General features: G+C 43.9%; 3 protein-coding genes across 4 annotated transcripts in view; 1 reads left to right on the plus strand and 2 right to left on the minus strand.

Annotated features, from left to right (window-relative positions):
* cnksr2a (connector enhancer of kinase suppressor of Ras 2a) overlaps positions 1 to 12,740 on the plus strand; it is a 39,552-nt gene extending 26,812 nt beyond the window's left edge. Inside the window, 11 exon segments of the mRNA XM_061666851.1 lie at positions 2,735 to 2,910; positions 3,176 to 3,249; positions 3,331 to 3,402; positions 3,969 to 4,036; positions 4,514 to 4,611; positions 5,266 to 5,484; positions 5,851 to 5,992; positions 6,340 to 6,567; positions 6,668 to 6,855; positions 10,064 to 10,192; positions 10,194 to 12,740. Coding sequence (XP_061522835.1) covers positions 2,735 to 2,910; positions 3,176 to 3,249; positions 3,331 to 3,402; positions 3,969 to 4,036; positions 4,514 to 4,611; positions 5,266 to 5,484; positions 5,851 to 5,992; positions 6,340 to 6,567; positions 6,668 to 6,855; positions 10,064 to 10,192; positions 10,194 to 10,280 — 1,481 coding nt within the window. The 3' untranslated portion in view covers positions 10,281 to 12,740.
* Positions 12,741 to 14,628: 1,888 nt separating this feature from the next.
* On the minus strand, positions 14,629 to 16,407 carry LOC133396715 (kelch-like protein 34). Its single transcript, XM_061666835.1, has one exon. The coding sequence runs from the start codon at positions 16,405 to 16,407 to the stop codon at positions 14,629 to 14,631; it is 1,779 nt and encodes a 592-aa protein (XP_061522819.1).
* Positions 16,408 to 17,927: 1,520 nt separating this feature from the next.
* On the minus strand, positions 17,928 to 26,240 carry smpx (small muscle protein X-linked). Of its 2 annotated transcripts, none has more exons than XM_061666440.1 (5): positions 26,187 to 26,240; positions 23,423 to 23,471; positions 19,831 to 19,917; positions 19,547 to 19,708; positions 17,928 to 18,495 (listed from the first exon to the last, which is right to left on the minus strand). In XM_061666440.1, the coding sequence occupies exons 2-4, from the start codon at positions 23,456 to 23,458 to the stop codon at positions 19,553 to 19,555; spliced, it is 279 nt and encodes a 92-aa protein (XP_061522424.1). In that variant the 5' UTR covers positions 23,459 to 23,471; positions 26,187 to 26,240; the 3' UTR covers positions 17,928 to 18,495; positions 19,547 to 19,552. The 2 variants fall into 2 exon arrangements, with proteins under 2 accessions (XP_061522424.1, XP_061522423.1); XM_061666439.1 differs by lacking the exon at positions 26,187 to 26,240 and adding an exon at positions 25,506 to 25,655.
* Between the last annotated feature and the right edge of the window lie 1,230 nt (positions 26,241 to 27,470).

The following is a 27,470-nucleotide window of genomic DNA, read 5'->3' on the forward strand; positions in this document are numbered from 1 at the left end:
TCGAATCTCAGATTCAGGAGGAGCAGTGTGGTTTTCGTCCTGGCCGTGGAACAGTGGACCAGCTCTACACCCTTGGCATGGTCCTCGAGGGTGCATGGGAGTTCGCCCAACCAGTCTACATGTGTTTTGTGGACTTGGAGAAGGCATTCGACCGTGTCCTTCGGGGGGTCCTATGGGGGGTGCTTCGGGAGTATGGGGTACCGAACCCCCTGATATGGGCTGTTTGGTCCCAGTATGACCGGAGTCAGAGTTTGGTCCGCATATCCGGCAGTAAGTCGGACTCGTTTCCGGTGAGGGTTGGACTCCGCCAAGGCTGCCCTTGGTCACCGATTCTGTTCATAACTTTTATGGACAGAATTTATAGGCGCAGCCGAGGTATGGAGGTGGTTTGGTGGCCTCATTATTGCATCTCTGCTTTTTGCTGACGATGTGGTTTTGTTGGCTTTATCAAGCCGTGACCTCCAACTCTCACTGGAGCAGTTCGCAGCAGAGTGTGAGGCGGCTGGGATGAGAATCAGGGCCTCCAAATCTGAGACCATGGTCCTCAGTAGGAAAAGGGTGGCGTGCCCTCTCCAGGTCTGGGATGAGATCCTGCCCCAAGTGGAGGAGTTCAAGTATCTTGGGGTCATGTTCACGAGTGAGGGAAGAATGGAACGGGAGATCGACAGGCGGATCGGTGCACCGTCTGCAGTGATGCGGACTTTGTATCGGTCCGTTGTGGTAAAGAAGGAGCTAAGCCGAAAGGCGAAGCTCTCGATTTACTGGTCGATCTACGTTCCTACCCTCACCTATGGTCACGAGCTGTGGGTCGTGACCGAAAGAACAAGATCCAGGATACAAGCGGCCGAAATGAGTTTCCTCCGCAGGGTGTCAGAGCTCTCCCTCAGAGATAGGGTGAGAAGGATCTCAGAGTAGAGTCGCTGCTCCTTCACATCAAGAGGAGCCAGATGAGGTGGCTGGGGCATCTGATTCGGATGTCTCCCGGACACCTCCCCGGTGAGGTGTTCCGGGCACGTCCCACCGAGAGGAGACCCTGGGGACGACCCAGGACACGCTGGAGAGAGCGTGTCCTGGGTTCGGCTGGCCTGGGAACGCCTCTGGATCCCCCCGTAAGAGCTGGATGAAATGGTTGGGGAGAGGGAAGTCTTGGGCGTCCCTGCTAAAGCTACTGCCCCCACAACCCAACCCGGATAAGCGGTAGAAAATGGATGGATGGTTCTCCCACCCCCGAATTTTTGGGCTCAAATCTGATTTGGCTAAAAGCACTGCCATAAGAAGATAATTCAGGAAGTAGCGCAGCCAAAAACTCAACCAGAGCGGCAAATGATGATATAGAAAAAGTTTATTGTGTAATAATGAAGGAAACAATGTAATTCTGTGTTTAAGACAGCATATACAGCATTTCCGCTCACATTCGCTCCATCTAAACCTTGGGTTTGGAAGGAAAGACGTTAGCAGTTTCGCTAACTTCGCTAACCGGTCGGTCTTGACTGAGGGAACGCCTCCCACAAGTAAGCGCGGTAGAGTATTTATCAGAACAGTACCACATCATATTTTGTAACATTTGCCATTCTTTATCCAAGATTTATTATGTTCATTTTTTAAAATTAAATCTACCCCTTCAGAACTGTTTGATGTGTAATTTTCATCAGTGATTCTACCTGTTTTATTCTTGTTAACGTGTTGACTGTTTATACATTGGCTGTATGATTGTTATGATAAGTCCTATAGAAATACAATTTACTCTTGTAACCTTTTGCGATAAGCATGTTTTTTTTCTGGTCCCGCCGGCCTTTGGGTTCTTTTCGCCATCTGCTCTGAAGCTCCATCTGCATATTTGGGCAGAGGCTGTGTTTGTTTACAACACTGGGACGAAAGCTTTGAAATGAACACGATCATGCAATGTCTCAACCTTCCTTCCTCTAAGTAGGCAATGAAGTATTTATTTTCTGTGATCACAAGCTGGTGCACATAACATGCATTGAAAAAGATGATGTTCTGCAACTATAATAACAAACATGTCGTTAAAAATAATAGAACAAACTGAAGCATTATCGTCTGTGTGAAGCGCTTGTTCTTCCGTTGTTGAAACCCAATAGCTTTTGCACCTACTGTTGTGGCCCTTGAGTGCACTTTATGCTGAATAAACGCATTACAAGCTAGTTATTTTTGCCTATTTTCAGCAACCGTGCGATTTGCTCTTTGCACCGAAATAAATGGAATATAATGGACCTGTGACCCGTGCAGGCCCTAATGAGAAGCCTGCTGTGAAAAATGTTTCTCAAATCTTGCAGCAGCAGAAAAGCATTTTCCCCCCCCCCTCCATATATGAAACTCCCCTTCGCTTACTGCAGTGCAGTGGTTTTGTCAAACCCGGAGGCTGAACTGCTGCCGGCCAGCATTTGTACATTTAACAAGGACATTTCTGCTCTCTAGTGTTTGAAATTGCAAATTATCTTGTTAAAACAAGCCAGATGATATGCATCATCTGCAGAGGTGGCAAAAGTACTCACATGCTGTACTTAAGTGGAAGTACAAATAGGAAGTTGAAAAAAGAAAGTGTTGTGGAGACATCTGTTTTCAAATGTAGGTATTGAAAGTTAAAAAGACAGAAAGTCAGAAGAAGACTCGAATAAAGTATTTTTCTTATGTTTCTGCACTTCAGTAGATGTTTTTACTTTCCACCACTGACCATCTGTAACCCTCACAAGCAGAATTTTCCCGTGTTGTTCAGGGCGAAGTTTGGCCGGCCTGAGTCGCCGGCGCGTTTCCTGCAAGGCGCTGGGCCGTGGCGACTGCGAGGGCTGGTTGTGGCGCAAGAGAGATGCCAAGGGTTACTTTTCTCATAAATGGAAGAAGTACTGGTTTGTTCTGAAGGACAACTGCCTGTACTGGTACATCAACGAAGAGGTATTACTGCGTTATTATCACTATGGGGCGTTTGCTGCAGCTTAATGGGAGCGGTGCAGGTTGTTTGAAAAGCGCTCCGAGGCACTGTAGGCACACCTTTTGCTCAAATGTCACACTTGGGATGTGTCCTGAAAAGTCTGCAGCAAGTTTAGAACTGTGATGAAAAAAAAAATAAGACAAAAAAAAAGGTGGGATTTTGTGTGCGTGTATATTTGAGGTTTGTGGTCTCCCCGTCATCTCATTAGGAATCATCTCTTGTGTACAGGATGAGAAAGCGGAGGGCTTTGTCAGTCTTCCAGAATTTAAAATCGATCGTGCCAGTGAATGCCGAAAGAAGTAGTAAGTGAACAACAAAGGAATTTATGTAAATGTGTACATTTGTGTGTGTCTCACGGTGCATATTGTAAATGTTCCGTCCAGCGCATTCAAAGCCTGCCACCCCAAGGTCAAGAGCTTCTTCTTTGCGGCCGACGGCGTGGACGACATGAACAGGTACGCTTCAAAATCTGCCGCAAATGACGTCTTTGTCGATAATGCCATGAATGGACCGTTTCACCACGGTGGCACACATTCTCCTTGGTGGCAAAATCCAAAGCTTTCTGCAGTGGCACCGCTAGTACACAAACTCTTCCTTGTCATTTGACCAATCTGGGTGTTTGCAAAATAACGCTAAATGGCTTGAATGATGCTTTTAGCCTTAGTAGTTTGCGTTCGTCAAAAAGAAGATTGCCTTCCAGCGAGACAGACCGCCGGCCGTAAATTTAATTTCAACAGTTAGATTGATTCCAAAATAGACGTGCTAGAAATTCCAAGTTAACAACGATCATTGAGGGACTTGGCTGCTTCAGTGACTTTTCTGTTTCTCGGATTAATGGCACAGACGTACTTTTTTTTTTTGACACTGAAAGGAATATCATATCAGTTCAGGTCAATGGTAGTCAATCCCATTTCTGGCGCCTGGAAGTATCATGTGGCTGTTGTTTACAAACATGATAAAATATGTCATCTACTGGTTGTGTGTTTTCAACTTCAACACTTTTCTCCCTCTGACCTGTCAGATGGCTGAGTCGACTCAACATGGCTGCTGTGGGCTACGCAGAGCGAGAAAGGCTTCGCCAAGAGCAGGGTGAGTCTGCATTCATAAAGGGATGCGGTACATTATCCTCACTTTCTGAGGGCTGCGCTCTATTATTAATCTATACTAACACAGGAGTGAAGTGCTAACTAAAGAATGCAATTTTGAGTCTTCAATTAACCTGACATTATTGTTTTTGGAATGTGCGGAAAACAATCCCCGTAAGCGCCGAGAGGAAGGAGATTCAAACCTCCGAAAACACGTTAACCACGAGTCCACTGTGCTGCCCACAAGAAATCATTTTCATATTCACAGTGATCCCTTCAGTTATCAGCGCAGCCACAAGATGGCAGGAGGTGCAACACTTTCACTTTCCCTTCACTTTTCATTTGAATGCGGAGCAATTAAAAACACACCCGAACAATTTCAAAAGGTTTTCAAGGCCTTTCATTGAATTGCGACCTGAAAGTCCAATTGCACACCTGCATTGTGGCGCCGTCGAACAGGATGTGTCTGGGTTTCCTGCAGATTACTGGAGCGAGAGCGAGCACGAGGATGACGCCACCTCCAGCCCCAAACAGGACAGCCCCCCGCCTCCATACGATACCTACCCGCGGCCCCCGTCGGTGAGTCACACTGCCGGACGAAACGACATTTCGACGAACATCATCAGTCTTTTTTTTTTTTTTTTTTTTTTTTGTAAAAAATCTGACAGCTGATAATAAAGACATTTTCAAGAAAATCAACTTCAGGGAACTATTTATTTATTCGAATTTGCAGTTCTTTATCTTTATAAGAGATGCTGCTGACCCTGGGAACTCTTTTCACTTTTCTGTTTTGTTTGAACTTTAAAACAAAGATAAGTGAAAGATTAACATTTCAGTTGTATTGAAATTTTGGAAAACTTTATTTACTCTCGCAAACTTTAGGGAGCTATTTATTTGATGTAACTTTATAAGGCATGTTACTGAGTCTGGGAGCTCCTTGAACTTTGTGTTCGAATTTTATTGTATATTTATTGTCTATTGTATAAGACAACAAAAACGTGACCATGTTGCAAATCTGAAAAGCTGTATAATAAACATATTTTTCAAGACATTTAAATGAAGTTAAGTGTTGGAGTTTGTATTAGTCAAGATTTTGACGCCAATGTTTTCCCTTTTATGCAAATGAATATCGACTTCAAGTATCCGCCTCCTTGACCACTAATAATCGGGATCGGTATGCACCCTGAAAAAAAACCTCAGTCTGTCTCTAACTACAAACCAATCTCTTTCTAGATGAGCGCTTACTTGGAAGGCCGGACGACGCGACTGTCTTCCACCGAGACGTCCCGTTCCCGCTCGTCCCAGGAGGACTTCCTTTGCGGCGAGTCTTCCGCCGCGGCCGCCGAGCCGCAGTACCACCCCGGACCTTTGGGGGGCGGCACCGTTCACAGCGGCAGGAGGCTGGGTGGCAGCAACAGCAGCGACGTGCCGTACAGATGTGACCCTGTGGAGGTATGACGAGTAAAAGTCATTTCATCTTTTAATTGCTGTAACTATTTGCTTTTAGGCTGAGATGTCATATTTTTACACTAGTGTGACACTTCAATGGATTTGCCCTAATTCGCAATAATTACACTCATTCCACTGGCATCACAATTACTTTTATGTATTGTAATTTCTATGCTGTAGATCATTTCAAAATGTTTATCAACAATTGTAAATGATCTCCCTTCATGGAAGGGTTTGGTCTTTCGCACCCGTAAGCAAGTGTGACGCCGTGCTGAGAAGGTCTATAAATCACGAGATTCCAGCTTGAATACATTTATGGACAAGATTTTAACTCTCAAACTTGAGGCTTGATTGGACCGTTCCCCACAGTACCGCTCCAGTCCCGCAGGAGGAAGCAGCGAGACCGGCTCCCCTGGCCGGTCGTCCTCGTCTCAGAGACGCTCCTGGCAGGACTTGATCGAGACGCCGCTGACGGAAGCCGGACTGCACTACCTTCAGACGGGACCGCTCGGTAACGGCAGATCATTTCTGTTTTTTCACTTCATATAAGCAGTTTTGCCTTTTGTTTCACAATTTGAAACAGTTCTCCGGCATTTTCGTGAAAGCAGAGTACCACTTTTGGTTTGTTTTGCCCAGCCTAACTGCGGTTATTATGTAGGTTATCCCCACTGCTACATTACAATTCGACAAAATTCACGACAGCTCCCTCACAGACACATTTTCAGAAATAGGCAGATCAAAAACATTGACTTGATGATTAAATTTCACAGGCACTATTTGTATACAAAGTCATTTACAAGTTACATTTTCCATAAAATGTCCCCTTTAAAAAGGAATCTGATATCTTTCTTTTTTCAGAGGACGCCGTCTTCGCCGAGCCGAGTCTGGCCGTCTCGACGCCGATGTCGGCAGGGGCTGTTTACACGCTCCCCGCGCCGAGGAATGTACCGTTGCCCGTGGCGATGCAGAGGCTGATTCCTATGGCAACGCAAGGAGGGAAACCCCGCAGCTTCACGCTGCCACGTGACGGCAACCTACACATGATGCTGGCGCCGCCCGCCAGGGAGGAGCAGCACACACACAGCAGTAAGTGTGACACACGCACGCGTTAGCACACAGCAAGATGTTTGATAACGTGGGCGCCTGCTTGGTAGGTGAAAATTGCCAATGCTGTTTGTGCCCTCAGGTGGCAGCGAGGGAGCGTCACTGGGCGACCTGTTCCGCGCATGCGAGCAGAGCGGCGTGTGTCCGCTCGGCCGGGAGTCCGAGGTCAAAGGTCAGTCCGAGTTCAGGCAGTCCTTCCTGCGGCGGACTGCCGACCCGCAGCTCAACGACCGTCTGCACCGTCTCCGCATCCTGAGCTCCACGGTGAAGGTTGGCGCGCGCGCCGCTGCACACACAAGACGACAATGCGTCCATTTTGATTTAAGATTAAGCGACATTTGGGATAAAACAGAATACTGTACAAAATGAATGCCACTTGAAGTAAAGAGTTGGCAAAATATAGCCCGCTACACTCCCTTCTTTACTCTGGCCGACTGAGCCTTTACATGATCAGTAAATTTAAAAAAATAATAATAATAATTAAAACATTTATTGAATATATTTTTAAAAAGCAATTTTTGTGAAAAAAGGCAACAATGTTGAATGCAAAGAATATTACAGGTCTTATTTTGTTTTTTTAATTTAAAATTTACAATTAATAAAAATATAGTTAAGAAATCATTATTTTTAGCATTGATTATACTTTAGTCACAATTTTCTTTGCACATTGTTAAAAAAAAAATAGTACCATGCCTGATAAAAGGTGAATAATATACAGATTAGTATTCAACCCACTTTGTAAATATGAAACATTTAACATAAATACAAACCTACAGTAGTTTGCAATGATTAGCAAGGCAATTACACAAGAAATCACGAATTCATTGTTTATTAAAAGTGGCCATCTATTGGGAGTCCAAATAAATGACAGATTTATATTGTATGCGGTGCAGTCACATACACAATATTGCCGTTACGCTATATCGTCTATTCTTCAAGGCAATTCAGTTGCATCCCGAAATGAGAATTTCAAGTGATTCATTTTGCTGTGCTCGGGTGTCCTTTTTCAAAATGACCATTTTCACCGGCCAGCTGTCTTGAAGACCGACAAGATGTGCTCGCATTTAATGGTGTGTCATGAAAGTCTGTCTGGTTATCTTGAGTAGCGTTGCTGTCTCAGTGTGTGTCGCCAGTCCTGGCCTTGGTGCTCGATCTTGTGCTCATGTTGGCGCCGTTGATGCTTTTGTGTCTGGGTTGAAGCAGCTTTGCTCGTTGGTCTTGTGGCTTAAGGATGTGTGTGTGGCTTTTGGCTGTGGTTGGGACGTTGGGGAGGGCTCCATGTTTCGCCCCTGTTTGGTGTCTCCGCTTAAAGGGAATACAGTGGTACCTTGAATTACGAGCGCCCCAAATAACGAGATTTTCCATTTTTCGAGCCGTCGGCGGGTTGATTTTGATTTTTTTTTTATTTTTTTTTGGCGATAATTTGACTTGCCACCAGATGGCGACAGCAAACTCCACAGCATCTGGCTACTAGCACGTCACGTGCTTACCTCGCTTTGAAAGTAGAGGTATCGGTTTTGTTTTGTGTTTGCATTTTCTGTTCTTTATAATTTATTAAAATTATAATCATAGGTCCTAAAAAAAAGTTTGTGCTGATGGATAGTGTCTAATAAATTAAAGCTTGAAATCATAAAAAAAACACGAGCGAGGTGTGCGTGTAGTCAACTTGACAAAGCAGTACAAGCGTAGTCCGGTACGTAAACAGACAGGGTTAATAAAGGCTATAACGTCAACCAAGGACGTTCAAATGTATTATGTTATTACTTTATGATTTGATACCGGACGATACTACAGTGCTGTTTTTCTTTGTTAAAAAACAGGTTGTTGGTGTTTTTTGGGGGTCTAGAACGGATTAATGGCATATGGGCATGGTCTCAGAACGAATTAAGCTCATGTGTCAAGGTGCCGCTGTAGACTGAGTTTGGGGAGGTCCGCTCCGGTGAATTATTTGTATTTTTGTTCGACTTTACGCCGATCTGATCGGTGCGATCGGTATCGGTCGATAATTAGCATTTTAGGCGGATCGTGTGCGTTGTTGAGGCATCCGCTTATACAGTATGCTCCAGTTGCCGTGGAAACAGGAAAGGCCTTTAAGTACAAATGCAACTGTACAAGAAAACTCAGCACAATCTGACTTTAATTGAAACAGTTCTCGATCAATAACGTTCCACTCCAGATGAGCAGAGCGCATCAGAGTTCTTGTGATGAGATATTAGAAATAAGGCTTTCGTCTGCTTTTTCGAGTCGCCCAGAATGTAATGGCTCCTCCCTCCAGGAAATGTATAGTTATCACTCCAGAAATCCGCATGGTTCTTGCTCCGACAGCGCAATACTCCCTTAAAGGAGACCCATTACAGTCGGGATTCTTTTCACAATTGAAGTGAGGGGGCCGACTTTGTCTCATGCAAGTGAGCCACTGTATTCCCTGGCCCATATACCTCTGGGCCAATGGAAAACCCTCAACCCAACCCTGTTACCATGGCGACCAAGGGTTGATGTAGGGTGTTGGGACTTTTCAGAGAGCCCGCTGTATGAGGGCGGGGGGGAAGCGAGCACCCATGAAGACATGAATAAAAGCCTTTTCAGTTGTGGAGGTAACACTTCCTACACTTAATTACTGCACTGTAAAAATGCAAAACCTTGTCTAGTGAATTTATATTAGTTCTCGTGAAAACATCTTACTGTACCTTTTTTAAGACAGTTTTCACTTTTTTCTAAATTTTCAGCAAAACAAAAACCACTTGGTTTCAGATACAAGATCTTTTTTTTAAAGAATTTTATCAAGTCAATTCATGGCAAATGTATTCATTTATTTTAGGGACAAAAGGTCTTTTTTTTTTTTTTTTTTTTTTTTCCCCCAGTTTTGAGTGTCACTTTTTCCAGTGCGTGCACATCTTTGGATGTGGCGTGTGCAGCGGACACATTGCCAAACACATTCCACCATGCCAACAAACCTCGATATAGCCACCTTCGCATATTAACCTCGGCACGACAGTGTTTCACACAGTGTAGTCAGTCTGAAATTGGAACATCTTCACCCAGCGTAGCCTCCAAGTCATGGACGGAGAAACTTTGTGGGGGCAGTTATTTGATAAATTAGTCCCACTTGTTGAGATGGGCTCGCTCACCGTCACCTTTTCAGAAACCGGCAGCTCTCAAAAGATTTACTTGCGTCATGATTGGTGCGCGGACCGCTCCAGAGACTCTTTTTACACAAGCTATTAAAAAGTACATTTCATGTCCCCTTTAAATGTCTGAAGTATTTCATAGGTCACTGACAAGATGCACTGATCCAGGGTTGGATTGTGTTCAAAAGGAATACAGATTTTTGAGCCAACGCTACAAACAGACATCCTCAAACTTTGTGTATGGCCCTGCAGTGTCTGTCTTGCTTAACGTGTGTCTTCGTTTTAAACGTGAAGCGCTTCGTAAGAACGCTCAAAAATAAATAAAGTGATTCCGCTGTGTTTGTGCGTAGGACAGAGAGGGGGAGCTAGCGCTGATTGACAGGTTGTTGGCCCACCCCCAGCTGTCGTCCGCAGAGTTCCAGGAGTGGAAGCGAGCTTATCAGGAACTCTTCTCGCAGACGCCAAACGAGGCCGACGAGGCCCGAACCCGAACCAGAGCCCGAGCCAGGGCCACCCTTGACCCCCTCGCTCTCCCACACGCACTCTTATATTGAGACACACGTCTGATGCGCACACACACACACACACACACACACACGCAAAAGTGAGGTCATCCAGCAGAAGAATGGCCGTCACGGAGCGTTTGCTTAGCAGGAAGTGATGTCGTGAGGCTGCCAGCTGGCCCTGAGATGAGTGACAGACCTGAATGTCATCGTTTCTGCACAAGTTGAAAAGAGGAACAACTCACCTTTTAGAGTCGTGTATCATTTGTTCTTTTCATATGAAATTTTATAGGTCCCATAGTTTGGCTATTTAGACCTCCATAGAGTGACTCTCTAATATGGACATAAAAGTGTCCATTTCATTTTAAAAAACATCTTGTTTTTGACATACGAGTATCCAGAAAAGCCCCCTCTGACAGCTACTTTTCTTTGACCCGGTTTTGTGTCAGCTTTGTCCATATTTGGCTAAGACCGCCCCCTTTCCATGATTGGTTGTGAGAGCACGCGCGTTTGTTACGCCGACAGCGCTGGCTCGGGAGCGGAGAGGTAGGCGGAGATCTTCGCCAGTGGCATAGATAAGCTCGAGAAATTCCATTGAGCCGATTTCAGGCCTCTCGGCAGAAAAACATCTGGGGCTCAGGAATGTGTGGACCATTTTAATTCTCATTTCACATGTTCACTGAGGCACCATAGAGACAATGTAACAGCCCAAATACTAGAAAAAGTCAGTTTGGTCAAATATGGCACCTTTAAAACCCTCCCAAGTATTTGTAATTTGTGAATTCACCTATTCTCTGATGTTTTTGTTCTTCAACCTATCCTCCATTATTTAGTGAAAAACTCACCTCTTCACTCTTATTTTGCTTAGGCCAAAGCCTATGTCTACTATGGAATCTTGGTGCCAAGGAACTGCAGCTCTGGCTGGAAAAAAAAGTCCCCCAAAACACTGGAGCTTTTTTTTTGATATTTGGACCATTTTTTATTTACTGCAAATGAATGCTTTCAATAACAGTATTTGTATTTGGAATTTATATGTCAGTAGTTTACAGATTTGTTTATACAATTGTCAATTTACTCAGACGTAAAGAGTCAAATCTGAGAAACTGATCATTTTGAATTTGTTTTTCCAGAACATGAATGAATGAATTTGTTTTTCCAGAACATGATGTTGAAGTGAGGAGAGGAGCTTCATTTAGACAGGTGACAGACCTATCTCATAGGAAAGTAGTGCTTTGTCGCCACCTTGTTCCACTTATAGGCATTTCTAAACTCTTTTGGGCCAGCATAAATTACTTGCACGATTTAAATAAAATGTCAATTTTAAGCTCTGATCAAAAATACAACATAAAAAAACGGAATTTGAATATTTAATGGGTTGGTTTTACACAGTGCCTGCCAATAGACTTTCCAGATCCTCAGCAGAATTGGATTTGGGGCCTGTTTATGTGTTGAATGTGTTAAAAAGTCCTCTAGATTTGTTGGGGTCCGAACAAATAAAATAATTCGTCGCTTTTGATTTTTGCTTGTCAATTGCAAATGGAAAGAATGAATGATGCACAGATTTTTTTTTTGAAAGTTTTTTTAGCTGGTGTTTTCTTCATTCGAGGTGTGGAAACTCCAGAGGGAGTGGTTTACGCTGTACAGGGTGTCCTTTAAGTCTGGACACGAAATGCATCTTTTCAACAACATTTGATTCACTTGTAATACTAACAAAGAAACCCCTTCAGTAGCTGTGCAACATTTGTGATGCAAAGTGCGGTTGCGCTGTGCAAGAGCCACTCCAACCCGATGCAATAGCTCCACATTGTCATCCATTTCAAGACATTTGCTCTATACGTCCAATCGAGTGGGGCCGCGGCAGCGATTTTCATTGAGTGCACCTTTTCCTTTAGTATAGACTCCAGAAAAAGAAGTCAATATTTACATATTGTGGAGCTATATAGTTAATTGTTTTTCCTTGTAGTCCAGACTTTAGGGACACCCTGTAGAATCTTTACACATAGTAAACAGTGACAGTGTGTGCTATTAATTGCAAAGGAGAGTGTATCCTATCCCTTATTTTTCCTGGATGAATGTCTTAGCCGTCCTTTGTATATGTATAAATAGCATCAATGTTATGTAATGCAAAATGCAATTGTACTCTCACCAGCCAGAACATTAGGCACACCGACACAATCTTATGACATCAAACAGTAGAGCTGTCTGCCAAAGAAACAAAGGTAGTGTATTAATTGTTTATAAATGTACTATGTTGCCGTAGTTTATAACAACAGTGCATCATGCCCTTTCTATATTATCTACAGTATATCTGCAGCTCTTGTATATTGAATCTCAGGTGTGCCTAATGATCTGACTGTTGGGTTTTCTACGGCGCACGCAAGCACAAAGTTCCACACCGACACGTAGAGACTGTGACAGGAAGAACGCAAAGCTGAGCTTGGACGCTCGCTCCATGCCGCCATTGCTTGTAGTGATTAGTAGCATGTCCTTGCTGTAAATACACCCAATATTATTTATTATTATTATAGAGTTTTATGTTAAAAAGCACTAGATGCAGTCAATTTATTGTGTCTTGGCTGGTGTACTCTATCTTTTTTTTTTTTTTTTTTTTTTTTTTTTTTTGAGTGTCAAGATTGTTTAATGCTCAAGCTATAAATTATGATTTAAAAAATCCATTATTTATGCGCACATTCTGTTGGAAGACACGGGCGATCAATAAAGTTTGGATGAGGATCTGCAATACTTGTTTTGTTTGTGTTCATGCAAGGAAAAACAATGAGTACAGTTAGTTTGCAAGTATTTGCACTGGTTTTTGCAAAAAAGTTGTTGAGTTTAGTACTCAGAGGGCAACTCAAAACAATCAATGAGTCGTGATCTTCATTGTTCTATATCCTGCACAACCTTGGTTTTTTTTTTTTTGGTTTGTTTTTTACAACACTGCAGCCTCAACCTGCTGCCAGAGGTCATAGTGAAACTAAAAGTAAAAAAATACATTACTTCTATGCTGAAGTTTAATCAATAATCGGTACTTAAATGCCCTTCACGAACAAATTCAGCCGGCGTTTCCCTCATGACCTTTCTCCTCCGTTGACGTCCGCTTCCTGATAAATGTCCTCACCTTGTCTTTAAATATACCCACTGCCTCTCGGCCCAGCTTAAACTGGGCATCCGCTGTGCGATTGTAGAAATGTTGGATTTCAAATTGTAACCCACACCATGACTTAACCACCCGCATGGGTAAGTCAAAGCTCACAATTGAAGCACTTTCCTTTTGTGTCTGTGCTGTTCCACTCCAGTCCTGTGGGTGGCGGCCGTGCACATTTCTAGCTCTTTGTCAACTGAGAAAAAAAAATACATTTTCAAAACATCTGTTGACTCTGAATTTGGGTAATCTAGTTGTAACTCGTATCTCTGAGACCATCGTTGGGGCAGGCATTATAACTGCACAATAAATCCTGTCCAAAAATAGGCCTACAGTGAGTGACTTACGCGGGGTTACACATACCGATTTTTTACATCTTTACTGATTCTTGAAATGTGAGAGGTCTGTTGTAGTATCAAGACTGCCCTGTGAGGGGCAGCACAGTTCCACAGTGCAACCAGGCTGCTGGGAAATACAAAGAAGGAAGAGAAGTAATAAAAGAAAACCTTGAAGAAGCTAGGCAAATAGTTAGCTACACGGGAGGCAAATTCTTCTCCTTGACATTCTTCTCGTCGTGAATGACTTGTGAGGCACATTACCACGACACCAATTGCTCCTCTATTTGTGTCTGGCAGTAGAACTGGTTTCAGGTCGCTTCCTGATTGGCTGTCGTTCCGTTTCACTTCACAATGACCAAGTCCGTCGCTCGACCAACTCGGGGTTGACCACTCGCACAAGGTTTTGCTGTCAAATACTGAACAGGTTTGGTATTTACGGCTGTCGGCCCTGACCGTTTTCTGAGCAGATTTGGGAGGAAACGTGATAATTCTTAAAAAAAAATCTAAAATCTTAACGTGATAATTGCTCAGGATAATCTTTTCGAGACATCTGATAATCAGGCCTTTGCTGACTTTGATCGGAACGAGGGTAATGCTCAGATTTGCCTCGATATTTGGTAGGTGTAGAAATCACTGTTAACATGCCCCACACGACAGGATAGTCTTTTAGAGACACCTAATAGTGATGCCTTTTCTGACTTTGATCAGAAGGGTAGGGAAAGTGCTCAAATCCAGTTGATTATCGGTATGTGTTTGTGGCCTTCTTCGGCCACCTCAAAATCAGGGTAAAACAGTCTACATTTGCACAGTTTATTCCCAGCTACAGTAGCTTCATTCCGGACTGAGACAACAAACCAACAGGAGCTTAGTTCACCTAGCCAGCTCCTAATATTAGCATCAAAATGTGCATAAAATATCACAGAACCAGCTGTTTAATCAGGCACCGGCAGTAACGTGCACTCTGTTCCCGTGAGGGGTCTCGGTAGCTGACAGATCTCCCTCCACTGGTCTTTCTTGGGTTCGTACTCCAGCACGCTCTTCAGCACCACCTCCTGCCCGTCGCTCCACTTCCTCCCACCGAACACCAGGACGCTCCCAGTTGGCATCGCCGCCATCCCGTAGCTGAACGAGGCTGTGATCAGCGGCCTGAGGCGCGTCCAGTGGTCCGCTCCCGGGTCGTAGCGCTCGATATCGGAGAAGGGCTCGTACATTCCCAGGAGGGCGTAGATGTAACCGTGGACGCTCGCCATGCGATGTCCGAACCTCCCGATGGACATGGGCGCTGCGTTCTTCCAGAGTCTTCCCACGTGGTCCCAGCACAAAACTTCCCTTCTGCTTTGGCTCTGGCCCGGGATCAAGTGGGCGCCGCTGTTGTCCGAGAGACCACCCGACACATAGATGTTCTGCTCGAGCATGGCGCAAGCGTGGCCGTGGAGCGGCCCGGGCATGGGTGCTCCCCTCCTCCACGCCCCTGCCTCCAAGTCGTAAAACTCCACGGAAGCCAGCGTGGCGGCGGGTGCGTTGCTGTCGGCGGGTGTTTTTTGCCCCCCGATGGCGTAGATGCTGTCATCGGTGGCGCAGCAGGTGAACTTGGTCCTCCTCTGCAGCATGGACTCCACCTGCTGCCAACACTCGAAGCGCGGGTCGTACCTCCACACCTGGTTTGAGGTTTCCGTAACGACCGGCTTCCTGTCCGCCTCGCTCACCACTTCCCCACCCACCACGAAGAGGAAACCACCCAAGGAGCACACGCAGTGATTTCTCAGTCTCAGGGGCAGGCAGGAAGTCAGGGGTGCAAAGGTCCTGGTTTTCAGGTTAAACGTCAGCACCTGCTGCTCCGGACAATCCGGACTCGAGCAACCGCCGACCAGTAGTACGCGATTGGTTGCCCTGAGCGTAGACTGCTTGTTCTGCCGGATTGGCCTTGCCGAACCTGTTCTGTGGTACTCCAGTGCTCTCGTCACCTGGCTCCTTATCAGAGGTGTGCCCATGGCTTTGATGGCGTGGCTGAGGCGTGCGAGATCCACGGGAGCGACCAAGCCGAAGCGCAGGCGGCTTAGCAGCAGGTTGGATTGGAGCAGTGGGAGGGGCCCGTTCTCACCCAACCAATCCAGCGCTAGCTTGACCAGCTCCACCTCCTTGACCGTCGGAATTTCTTTGGCCTCCAACACCACCATCAGCGATTGGATGTTCAAGCCCAGAAGATCGTCCCGTCTTTCCCGCAGCAGAGTGGCCATCTCTCTGGCGATGGTGAAGTTGGCGGCCTCCAACACGTCAGAAAGTGCGTGGCGTTCTGCTAAGTTAGCATAGCAGCAGCAGTTCTCCGTGCTGAGGTTGTCCGTGATGTAGCGTTCGCATATGGAAACGGCCGTGTCCACTTGCAGGTACCTCGCCGCTTCCAGAACATCAGGAAGTGTTCTGACGCACACCCTGAGCCAGCCGGAGTACAGGAAGTCCAAGACGACGTCTAAGCCTACAGGTGTTAGCGCCGGGAGCTTGACGCAGCACGCTAATCTCTCCGCTGTGGCCTCCCCGAAGAGAGCCCAAAAATAATCACTGGAGCTGGCCAGGAGGGCCCGGTGGCACGGGAAGGAGGCGCCGTCGGTCTCCAGCACCACGTCGCACATCCTCCCGGCCGAGCGCAGACGCTGAAATCGGGCGAGCAGCCCTGTCCTGTGGGACGAGCTGTAGAGGATAGAGTAGCTATCCATCCCACCAAAAAAAAAACAAAAAACAATCAATCCTTCCGTATTATTGTCTTCTTCTGATGGTAGCGGGATGCATACCAAATAGTCAGTGAAAGGTCAGCTGATGACTACCTCAAAAACAGATCCGCTCAACCACCTCCTGTCTGATTTGTGATGTTCTGAATGTGATCCTGTGCTTTTTGTCTGCTGCCCTTTGGTCTACTGCCCGGGCTGGGAGTATCACCCAAATAACACACACACACACACACACACACACACACACACACATTCACAGAGGCAGCCTGGCAGGGTTTAGTGTCTATCCCCGTGGATGAACTCATTGGTAAATACAGTTGCCCGTCTTGAGTCCAAGGGCGCCGTGGCCAAGGCACTCATCTGTGCTCTCATCGCCATGGTGACAGGAATAGAAACCACTGACATGGTCGGACTCTGGCTCGGCTCGAAACAGGCATGAAACATTTTTCCTATTTGCCAAGATGTCGCGAGTGTCGAGACAAGGAGGTGGACAAGGGATGCAAAGCCCTTGCGCTAATTTTGGCACAGCGGTAGAGTTCCTTGATCGGGTTTCAGTGTGTTTATGGGCGTTTGATTAATGGGGAGCTCATTAAAGCCGTGTGTGTTTTTGCTACTGTCCGCCTGATGCGTAGTCATACACAACACAAGTCATCTGCATTCAAACTTGGTCTCGTGGCGCACTTACAAGCTCTCCAGCCTTCTCTGCCATTTACATTTGTCTGTGATTTATGATTATTGTCTCTGAATAGATGCATGCCGCCTGCACAGATGAGTGTGTGTGTGTGTGTGCGCGCTTTTGCCCACATTCTAAAGTGTGTGATTTCATTGCACTTGAGCATGGAAACAAACATCACGCCTCTTTGCATCACGTTTCTTTTGTTCCCACACAAAGTCAGATCGTCCCGTGTGGATGTTATCATTGCACTCTGACCTGATGGAGGCTAAACTTAGATACAGCTGCTCTGCATTGCTCCCTCTCTATATATTTGTGTCTGTGTGTGTCTGTGTGGCATGTGAAGCGATGATGGATAGAGTGCTTCTAAGAGAGGTACAGATGGATGGGCCTTAAACACGGTGGATTTGTAGGTTTAGGATGAGCAACATACAACAATGTACACTAACGAGATAGAAAACAAGAGCTCAATTTAAATTTCTGCCTTTGTTCAAGGACTTTTTGATACAACAACGCCGTGATACATTCACTTGCAAGTTTTTTTTGTTTGTTTTTTTTGGTTTTTTTAGTTATGAGTCGTCATGTGGTCACTTGTTTTGCTTTGTGGTGTTCGCCAAAATTTGACTTGGTGAGCTTCAGATGCGTCGCCACGACAAGTGAAGTAAAAAAAAAAGTGGGGGGGAAAACGGCGATGCACTTTCAGCTTTTTTTTTTTTTAAATGGGAGAAACAGTTAACACACACAAATACAAAATGAAACCACTCACAAGGGGCCATGGGGTGAAATAAAAAACAAGTGGAATTTTGGGGGGACTGGACAGATTAATGACATTTTGATGCATTTTATTGGGGGAAAATGATTTCATACACAAGTAAATTAAGTTATGTCACAGAACAAATAAACTTGTAAGTCAAGGTAACACTTTATGTTTCCTATTGTGATTGTAGTTTGCAGATGAGAACTTTTCCGAGTGGCTAATACAATGACTTGATTTGATTGCCATTGGACTAAGTTGATTTATTGCCCCTCCAGATGACAACAACACAAAAATAACACAAAAGTCGAAAAGTTTGGCCTCAAAGACGGCCATTTACAGATAAAATGTTGACGGCTGCTGAATAGTTTGGAAGACCGGAAGAATAAAATGTCTTTGTGGTTCATCTTCACCCATTTAAAAGGCTCAAAAACTTGAGTTCGTCTCTGCGTTTGAAAGGCATCACATCGTTGTCTAAATTATAAATTAGAGCAAAAAACTACTTCAAAAGAAGCAGATTTTTGCTGTGTGACCCTCGACTGAAAGTTTGTTGATGCTGTGATGTGATTGTAGTTCTTCTAGCGTCGCCATGGTGATCAGAAAGTGTCCATCATCCTCTCTTGCAACCCGGACGCCCAGTCCTAAAAGACTAACAAACAAACAAACAAACAAATAGAGAGAATCAGTTTTGGTCCTTTTTTTTTTTGTGTTTTTTTTTTGTTTTTAATTGAGCAACATGTTTACTGATCCTGGTGTTTCTAAAACTCCGCTGACCTTATTTAGTTTCACGAGAGGGCCAAAACACGCACTTAAATGTGACACACACACTTTTATAAGGTATAAATAGCGCCTGACTCAGCCCCGCCTGCCCACACTATCAAGTTAACAGCCCACACTGCCCCCGTGTGGAACTGAACGTTACTGCCGCATGTGATGGCATCACAGGAACTTTTTAGCTTCATATTAAATCCCTTACTTACATGCTGTTTTGGGTCCAATTTGACCCGTTTAGAAATTTGAAATGTCTCAAATGTCATTGTTTCAAAGTGAAATTTGATGACTAAATGTTTTAAAATGTCATGCTTTTGTACATGTGTCACAAAGGTTGTGTACACTAAGACGATTGGATTCGTGTCTTCTAAAAAAACAAAAAAACAAACACAACATTTTTGATTTGCGAGTGTGTTAAATGCAGGAAAATGTTTTGGAACTGTGAAAAAATATATATGGGACAATGGTAACAGTGTTCAAGAGGGAGCTTGAAGCCACATTTGCAGAAACATGCAACTGTTTGTATTGAGTTGTCTTGAAACGGTGAAAGAGTAAAGCAGCATAAGAATGAACATACAAAAACAGGATATCACAGTTTGATGCTTTGATAGTTGACGTTTTTATCCAGAAAATTAGTGTTGTAAAACACTTAAAAAAAAAAAAAAAAAAAAAAAAAAAAAAAAAAAACATCCATCCCCTTTTCTGTAAAATTTTGATGAAGAATTATCTATTGATGAATATCTGACAGGCTATTAAATCATTTTGAAAGTATCATAGTTCATAATTTTGATACAGTGGTTCAACATACTCCATGTGCATGGAAAATGAACCGTATGCAAGTGGTCATTAAACGAGGCTCGGTCCTCGCAGCGACCTTGATTGATGGCGCATAATTGATTGGATTGGAGGCTCTGGCGTCACGTGATCACCTTTTGCTATTCCTTGGTGACCCATCGTAGTTCGCTCTTGACGTTCTGCAGTTCCGAGAGGTTGACGGCCGGGCCCGGCAGCTTGACGGCGCCCGGCAACGTCTTTTTGTCCTCCTGCGGCGTGTGTGCGCCGTCGCTCGGCTGCTCCATCGGCGAGGGTGCCTGGGGGAGCAATGTAATCGGATTACATCGGGATGGATGGATTACATTTAGGATTGTTAGGCCTCGCGGTGGAGGTCAGATCCAAGTAGCGTTTGTGCGTACGCTGCATCACATTGTCTCACCTCGTGTGTGTCTCCCGTCTCCTCTCTCCTCCTCGCAGGATGTCCCGCCCCCGGACGCAAAGCTCCCATCGGGATGTTCAGATTAGCCTGACGGACAGCGAGAACAAGCCATTAAGAAACAGAGGTGTGTGTGTGTCCACAAACTCCTTTGCCTCGACCCACAATCCTCCAGTGTTGCCCCTAAAAGGAGCTTGTGTATGAAAACACACAAACATGATGAGTGTGTCCCATTTGCACATGTGTGTACACAGTGTACATTGTGAAAAGTGTGTGTTGCTGTGCGTGTGTGGGTTGACTCACGTGGATTTTTGTTATTGTTCTCTGCTAGTTTGAGTCGAATGGAAGAATGTTCCAGACAGAAAGAGTCCATCCGCAGCATGTTTGCTTAAATCAATTCCACGTGCCGTTAACGATCATCGCCTAACATTCTGCCGGGTGCAACCAAAGAGTAACGGAGTATAAATGTAATTCATGAATGATACTGTTTTGGTTAAAAAGGACACGAAAATGGCTCTTTGTGTCTGTAGTGAAGGCAAACTACATTGGGTGTTAAGGGTTGCTATTGGCAACAGGTTTTTCAGATGATGTCAGTCAGCTACAGCAAATGGTTTGAAGTCATCTTAACGTGTTATTGTGATGTCATTTAAAGTTACATTTAAGTGTTTTGGTAAACATGAAGTTTTTATGAACTCATGAAAATTTGTTTCTGCTTCAAGGAAAACACACGCTTTTTTTCCACACCCTATTGTCTTGCTGAAATTAGCCTGATTTGAGGGGGCTGCCCTGCCAGCGTGGACTCTGTTTTCCCTCATGGAGGCAGCACTTCGTTACCAATCCGCCGAATGACACTTGTCATTTAGTGTGCCGATCCATGTATGCGGCGCATGAAACTGACACATCGGCAAACACAAATACCCTTCCTGCCCCATCGACAATGTGTTGACATCGCCGCGCAATCAAATTTGTGCATCCAACAAATTGCAATGCAGCTCTGCTTACAGTGTGATCCAGCTTTTGCTCGAAAGTGGCAGTTCTTCTTCCAGCCTAGCTTCCAAGTCATGGGTGGGAAAACTCATTGTGGGCATGGTTATTATGTGAATTCGTCCAACCACTATCAATATACAAACCTTGTGAGAAATCCAAACAGGCATTTGCAAATTCACATATTCTATTTTTTTTTTTTTTAACCCATCCTCTATTATTCCCTGGAAAATCTCACCTATTTGCTGTTTTTGTGCACAGGCCAAAGCATTGCTTTGCTGGGATCTTGGTGCCAAAAACGATGTTGAAGTGAATCGAGGAGCTTCACTGAGACAAAAGCTGTGCTTTGCCGCCATCTTGTGGCATCTATAGGCAGTTATAAACCTATTGGGCTGGGTGTCAATTATTCGCAGGGCTAATAATGACAATAATAATAAAAATAATAACTTTATTGACATAGCACCTGTCAAAACAGTTACAACAGGGGTGTTATTACCATTGCACAACAAATTGAAGGATAACTAGTTTTGAAATCAGAAGACAAGGAAAATAGTTTAAGTATTGTTTAAGTTACTGTAGAAGAAGGGTTTAGAAACAGAAAAATGCGATATCTCAACATTATCGTTTATTATTGTGACAATTTGGAATTTGGGTACAGATTTTAGCAAAAATCATGAAAGTTGACGAGCATGATTTGCTTTCGTGGGCCACGTAAAATGATGTGGCGGGCCACATCTGGCCCCCGGGCCTTGAGTTTGACACCCATGCGTTACAAGGTCCTTCACAGTAAAATCACTCAACGAACAAAAAACTATTGAACATTTTATTCAAACATGATCAAACAGAAGAGTAGAAGTTAGTAAATAGGTGATAAAAAAGGGAAATAAAATGGAATCAAATCAACAGTGTTAAGAAAAGGCCTAACAATAAAAGTGAATCTTAACAAGAGCTCCCAGAACACACAAATAACGTGGGTTCAACGTATTCCATAATATATCGCCTTGAAACCTTTTGTTTGAGAATGAAATTCTGTATTTTAAACATGTTTAAGTGTTTGTATAAGTTGTGCAAACCACTATCACGGAACTCTATGAAAATTTCCTTTTTTATTATGATCATGATTATTATTAGTGTATTTATGTTTTATGATATCACTGTGATGCTGTTCGTCTGAGGGCCGAGAGGAAAAAGTCACCGACTCATGGTTAGGCAACCAAAGGAGCACAACGACGCGAAGCGGGGCCACAAGCCATGACGAGCCATCCAAACACGTAGTCGACAAGGCGCCGCCATACACGCTCTGCCTCGCTGAAACGCTGCTGCACTACAACTCCAAAAGCCTCGTTGCTACTCATGTGCTGTGTGTGGAAGTGTACTTGCCTTCACCAATAAACACTTAAATGTGCACACACGGCCTCTTTGCTTTGACTACAGAGATTTTGCTCGTAGCCTGTTAGCCTAGCCGCTGTCAGGAAACAAATTAAAGCTGAAGGCCAAGTTGCCCATCTGATCCAGAAGGTGGCGCTCTGGTGAGAAAAAGCGAGACGTTTTTCATTGTGCTGTCGTTTTCCTAGCTAGCGAGCTAGAGAGTTATACGAGGTATTGATCCTATCAGGGAAATGAAGTGTCTTAACTCAACTAATATTTGTATTGGGCTTTAAGGCATGAACACAAAATCGGCCTAGCAACAAGTCATGAGGTCAACCATGTGGTGATCAGAAAACACTATTTTGATGGAATGTTTGATGAATAGATATACTTTATTAATTATGTGAGAGGTAATTTATGCTAATATTTTTATTTTGATTGTGTGAGGGCACGAGCATTAAGTCTGCCTAGCAACAGCTGATGAGGTCCTGGACATACAGTGTATACATATATACATACACCATATATGTGTGTGCATATATATTACATTATGTAATACACTATAATAAATGTACTATTTTTTATTTGCAAGTTTACAGTAGTTTTTTTTTTTTTTTTTTTTCTGATACTCAATCAGTGTTTTCCCACACAAACACAAAAGCTTGACAATGTTTTTTAAAATCTTATTGTGGCCACAATTCCTACTTTTAAGGTACAGTGGAACCTTGGTTTAGAAATGTCATTCTTTGCATGACTGGATTTGCGAAGCGAAACATTTGCAAATTAAGGTCACGTTTCCCTTTGAAATGAACAGGAATGCAATTAATCCGGTCCAGCCTCAGAACAAAGTTATATTTACTTTTTTTTATTGGTGTGTGGTTCAAAAAAAAAATCTGTACGCCATAAAATGAAGTGAAAACATTCTTCATAATGAAGAAACGCCTTCGCCTTTTTATGTACAGTACTGTTTACGCTCATTGATACAGCTCGCCCAAAATGACCGTTAACATTGCACAACGCAATGTATCTTACGGATTGCATTGTGGGATGTAGCCTGAGCCTTTCGCACATCCACGCCAAGACTGCTCACAAACCGACAATAGCGTGTGAACCAAGGTCTTTTTTCTTCAAGAATGTAGTGCATAAACCGAAGTGTTTGGAAACCGGCTCATTCGTAAACAAAAGTTCCACTGTCCATACGTACACACGCTCCAGCAAGCAGTTTTTTTGTTTTTTGTTTTACCTGCAGGGCCTTGACGTTGGATGAAGGTTTTGACATAATCGCCGCTAACCTGAAGGCAGCAGAGAGACAACACAGACGTTTAGCTTATGTGACAGTGCTGCGTCTGCTCTGCTTCCACGGGCTTTCTCCGTCCCGGGATAGCGTTTCAGTTGCCTAGCGACCCCTCACAGAGCGGCAGGTATGGAGGAACTGCCGAGTGCATCATTGATGAGAGGCAGGGGCACAATGAAAGAGTTTAGTTTCAGCAGACTTTAGCCCAGAGAAGTGGGGCACACCCTGGACTGCTCGTCATGCAATCACGGGGCACACATATGCATAGTTTATTCTTCCATGAAGCGAATATGCATGTTTTGGAATGCATACAAACTCCACACAGGAAGGCCTGAGCTGAGATTCGAACCCAAACTTCTTGATTGAAGACGTGCTAACCACTGGCGCACATTCCTTCACAAAACTTGTCTGAACTTCAAACCACAATTGTTTTATTTGAACTCATTTGTATGAAACAATGTATGTGGACTAAAGTATTGAGGCACACCTCTTAATCAATAAATTAATCAATCAGAGGTTTTATTAAAGCTGTTAGTTGTCCCTGAATTGTAATAATAATAATAAAAAAAGACATTTTGGACAATTGTATGCTTTCAACATTGTGGGAACTGTTTAGCGAACTTCCTTTTCTGTTCCCAGTGCACAAAGCAAGGGCCAAAAAAAGGCACGCTTGGATGACTGGTGTGAAAGAACACGCACGCACACCCAAAATCTTGTCCAAAGTCTTCCCAAAGGAGCGGAAGCTTTCACAGCTGCAAAAGGGCGAGCAACTCTTAACTTATCACTTCCTGTAGCTGTCCCAATACTTTTGTCCACATCTCAGGCATGCAGCACATTTTAAAAAGTACTTATTTTAGCTTCTACTTTACATGAGGACTTATACAACATTAGGAAGACCTGCACAAACAAGCAAATATGATTGATTGTGTCCATTGAAAGTGACTCTTAATAACTTCAAGTAGTATGTATCAGTGCATTAACATAAATGCATCATTTACAATTAAGGGTCCTTATCAGGTGCATAAATAAAGTAAAAAAAAATTTAAAAAAAAGCATATATTCATTACATATATAAAACACTTTTTGCCACATTTCTTGCTATAATTCAATAGACATTGTGCTGCTCCTGTGGGAAGTATCACACAGACATACGGATATACACGTAGCCGATCAAGATTCCTGAGTAAGCTGCAGTAATATGTGTTGTTCTTCGCAGAGGATAAAGAATATATGCCTGTGACCATCATTATATTATGTCTTCGTTTGTTGCGCTACCGTTTGTGTTCGAATATCCGTCGTTGCAAGGGTTAGAAAGCGGATGCTATTCATTAGACTGTCTATGGCCATTAGCATTGTTTGTTAGCATTACGCTACAACGGACTTTGCTCTGGCAAAAGCTATGTGGGTGTTTTAACATGTAATTGGCTTTTACAATATATCGTATGACAGTAAATGGCAAAAAGGAAAAATGAATGGCAATAGAACTTCAAAGCAAAACAAATGGTCAAACGATAACAGAACACAGGGGAAACAAGGATTTTTTTATTCTGAATCTGAAAAAGTAGGATTTTACGCCTAGCTTTTGCAGGTGTGCCTAATAAAGTTTCCAGTTTAGTGTCCCTCAATCATCGGCCTTTTTTCATCCACTTCCTGTCTCACTCCCTCTCTCACACACACAGACGCGCGCACACACACACACACACGCGCATCAGCTGGCCGGCCCAAGTGGCGTGTAATCGTAGAAGCTTCCATGGCCTATTTAGCTTATCAAGATGTGGCTTTTGGGGGTGTTTCCAGGGTGCTGTTTGTGCGACAACAATACACACCCATCACACGCTCTGCTGCCCTTGACGTGACACACACGCGTACATGTGAGAATGGCAGCTGACCTCTGCAGACATTCAAACAATCCCCATGAAAACCTTGAAAGGAGTTGCCTCCCAAATGAAACGAGTTTATTTCCAAAGCATCAAAGAACGTGAAGACATGCCACTGATGTCACACAAGTCAACACAAACTAGACACAACGTACCTGCCGACGACACCAAAGTTGTATTGACCGACGGCCGACTGTAAGAGTTGACTCTTAACTTCGCATCTCTTCCCCTCTCTCTCTCTCTCTCTCTCTCTCTCTCTCTCTCTCTCTCTCTCTCTCTCTCTCTCTCTCTCTCTCTCTCTCTCTCTTTCTCTCTCTCTCTCTTGCTCTCTCTCTCTCCACCTCCTCTCTCTTCCCTCCTGCCTCTAAGTGGTGGCAGGATTCCTCTCATATCTGGGATTTGTTCTCACTATAAATAGAAGAGTGATACACAGAAGGGACCTGCTTTCCATCCACGCGCACACACTCGAAGACCGATCATCGCACAGTCAAATAGCAGCACGCTCTTGTATTTGAACTTCGTCTTTGAGGTTTGTGAGCCCCAAAGAGTGCAAACTGTTCTTGTGAATGAGCGACAACAAGTGCCATACCAGAGTCCATTGACAAAAAAATTATGATTTCAGCTTGGACCCCGTGGAAACACAAGCTAGGATGCTCTTTAGCTTCAAATGGCACTGACCTATTTCTGCAAGGACACACGCTTCTGTATCTGCTCACACACACACACACACACACACACACACACACACACACACACACACACACATACATGTGTAATGCTGATCCAGCCATCCATGGTGCAAAGTGTGTGGATGGTGTGTGTGTGTGTCCTCTTACCTTCCTGGATGCTCTGCTCTCTCTAAGGTCCTCTTCGGCTACCTGACCTGTTTCCACCCGTTTCGACTGGCTGAGAGGGACGCGAAGCTCCTCCTCCAGTTCCAGTGTTGGAAAGGAAGAATGACTTCTGAGCATGTTTGCGTGCACGACTGGGCTCTTCTTATGCACCTTTATTAACCTTTTGTGACGTCCAGCCACGTCACACATATTGTTCACTTATAACATATGTGCACCCAAAAAAAAAAAAAAGAAAGTTGAATGGTGCAACTCAATTCATGGAGAATGCCAGCATGGGAATGAAAGGTAGAGAATTTGCATCTCTGCATAGTTTTGTATTTTTATTTTGCAACTAAAGTATGTCAACCTTAGATAAGAGTTACACAGAGTTTTGTGCTCAACGGCCACCTTTAATTTTTTAATGGGTAGATGGGCCAGGTCATTCATAGAGTTCTTAAAAAAAAGAGTGAATGTGTAAAAGAAACTAATCCAGCAATAGTTTACTTAAATAAATAAAACATTGAATTATATACAATACATCAGTTAAACCATTATTTAATGAGCTAAATGGATAATACAAATATATAAAACCCCAATTCCAATGAAGTTGGGACATTGCGTTAAACATAAATAAAAACAGAATACAATTATTTGCAAATCATGTTCAATTTATATTTAATTGAATACACTACAAAGACAAGATATTAAATGTTCGAATTGATCCATCCATCCATTTTCTGAGCCGCTTCTCCTCACGCGGGTCGCGAGCGTGCTGGAGCCCATCCCAGCTGTCATCGGGCAGGAGGCGGGGTACACCCTGAACTGGTTACCAGCCAATCGCAGGGCACATACAAACAAACAACCATTCGCACTCGCATTCACATCTACGGGCAATTGAGAGAGATGCATGTTTTTGGGATTTGGGAGGAAACCGGAGTGCCCGGAGAAAACCCACGCAGGCACGGGGGAGAACATGCAAACTCCACACAGGCGGGGCCAGGATTTGAACCCCGGTCCTCAGAACTATGAGGCTGACGCTCCAACCATTCGGATGTTCGAATTGATCAAATTTATTGTTTTTAGTAAATAATCATGAACTTAGAATTTTATGGCTGCAACACGAAAAAAAAAAAAAGCTATGACAGGTGGCAAAAAAGACTGCGAAAGTTGAGGAATGATCATCAAACACCTGTTTGGAACATCCCACAGGTGAACAGGCTCATTGGGAACAGGTGGGTGCCATGATTGCGTAGAAAAGGAGCTTCCCTGAATTGCTCAGTCATTCAC

Source organism: Phycodurus eques, chromosome 21, assembly GCF_024500275.1.
Source record: "Phycodurus eques isolate BA_2022a chromosome 21, UOR_Pequ_1.1, whole genome shotgun sequence".
Classification (NCBI taxonomy): Eukaryota; Metazoa; Chordata; class Actinopteri; order Syngnathiformes; family Syngnathidae; genus Phycodurus; species Phycodurus eques.

Excerpts from the sequence above, each read along its gene's own strand:
- smpx (XM_061666440.1), bottom strand. The coding sequence starts at position 23,458 with ATGTCAAAACCTTCATCCAACGTCAAGGCCCTGCAG. Across the intron at positions 19,918-23,422 it reads CCAACGTCAAGGCCCTGCAG|GCTAATCTGAACATCCCGAT; the intron begins GTAAAACAAAAA and ends GCTGTCCGTCAG. Across the intron at positions 19,709-19,830 it reads AGACGGGAGACACACACGAG|GCACCCTCGCCGATGGAGCA; the intron begins GTGAGACAATGT and ends TTGCTCCCCCAG.
- LOC133396715 (XM_061666835.1), bottom strand. The coding sequence starts at position 16,407 with ATGGATAGCTACTCTATCCTCTACAGCTCGTCCCACAGGACAGGGCTG.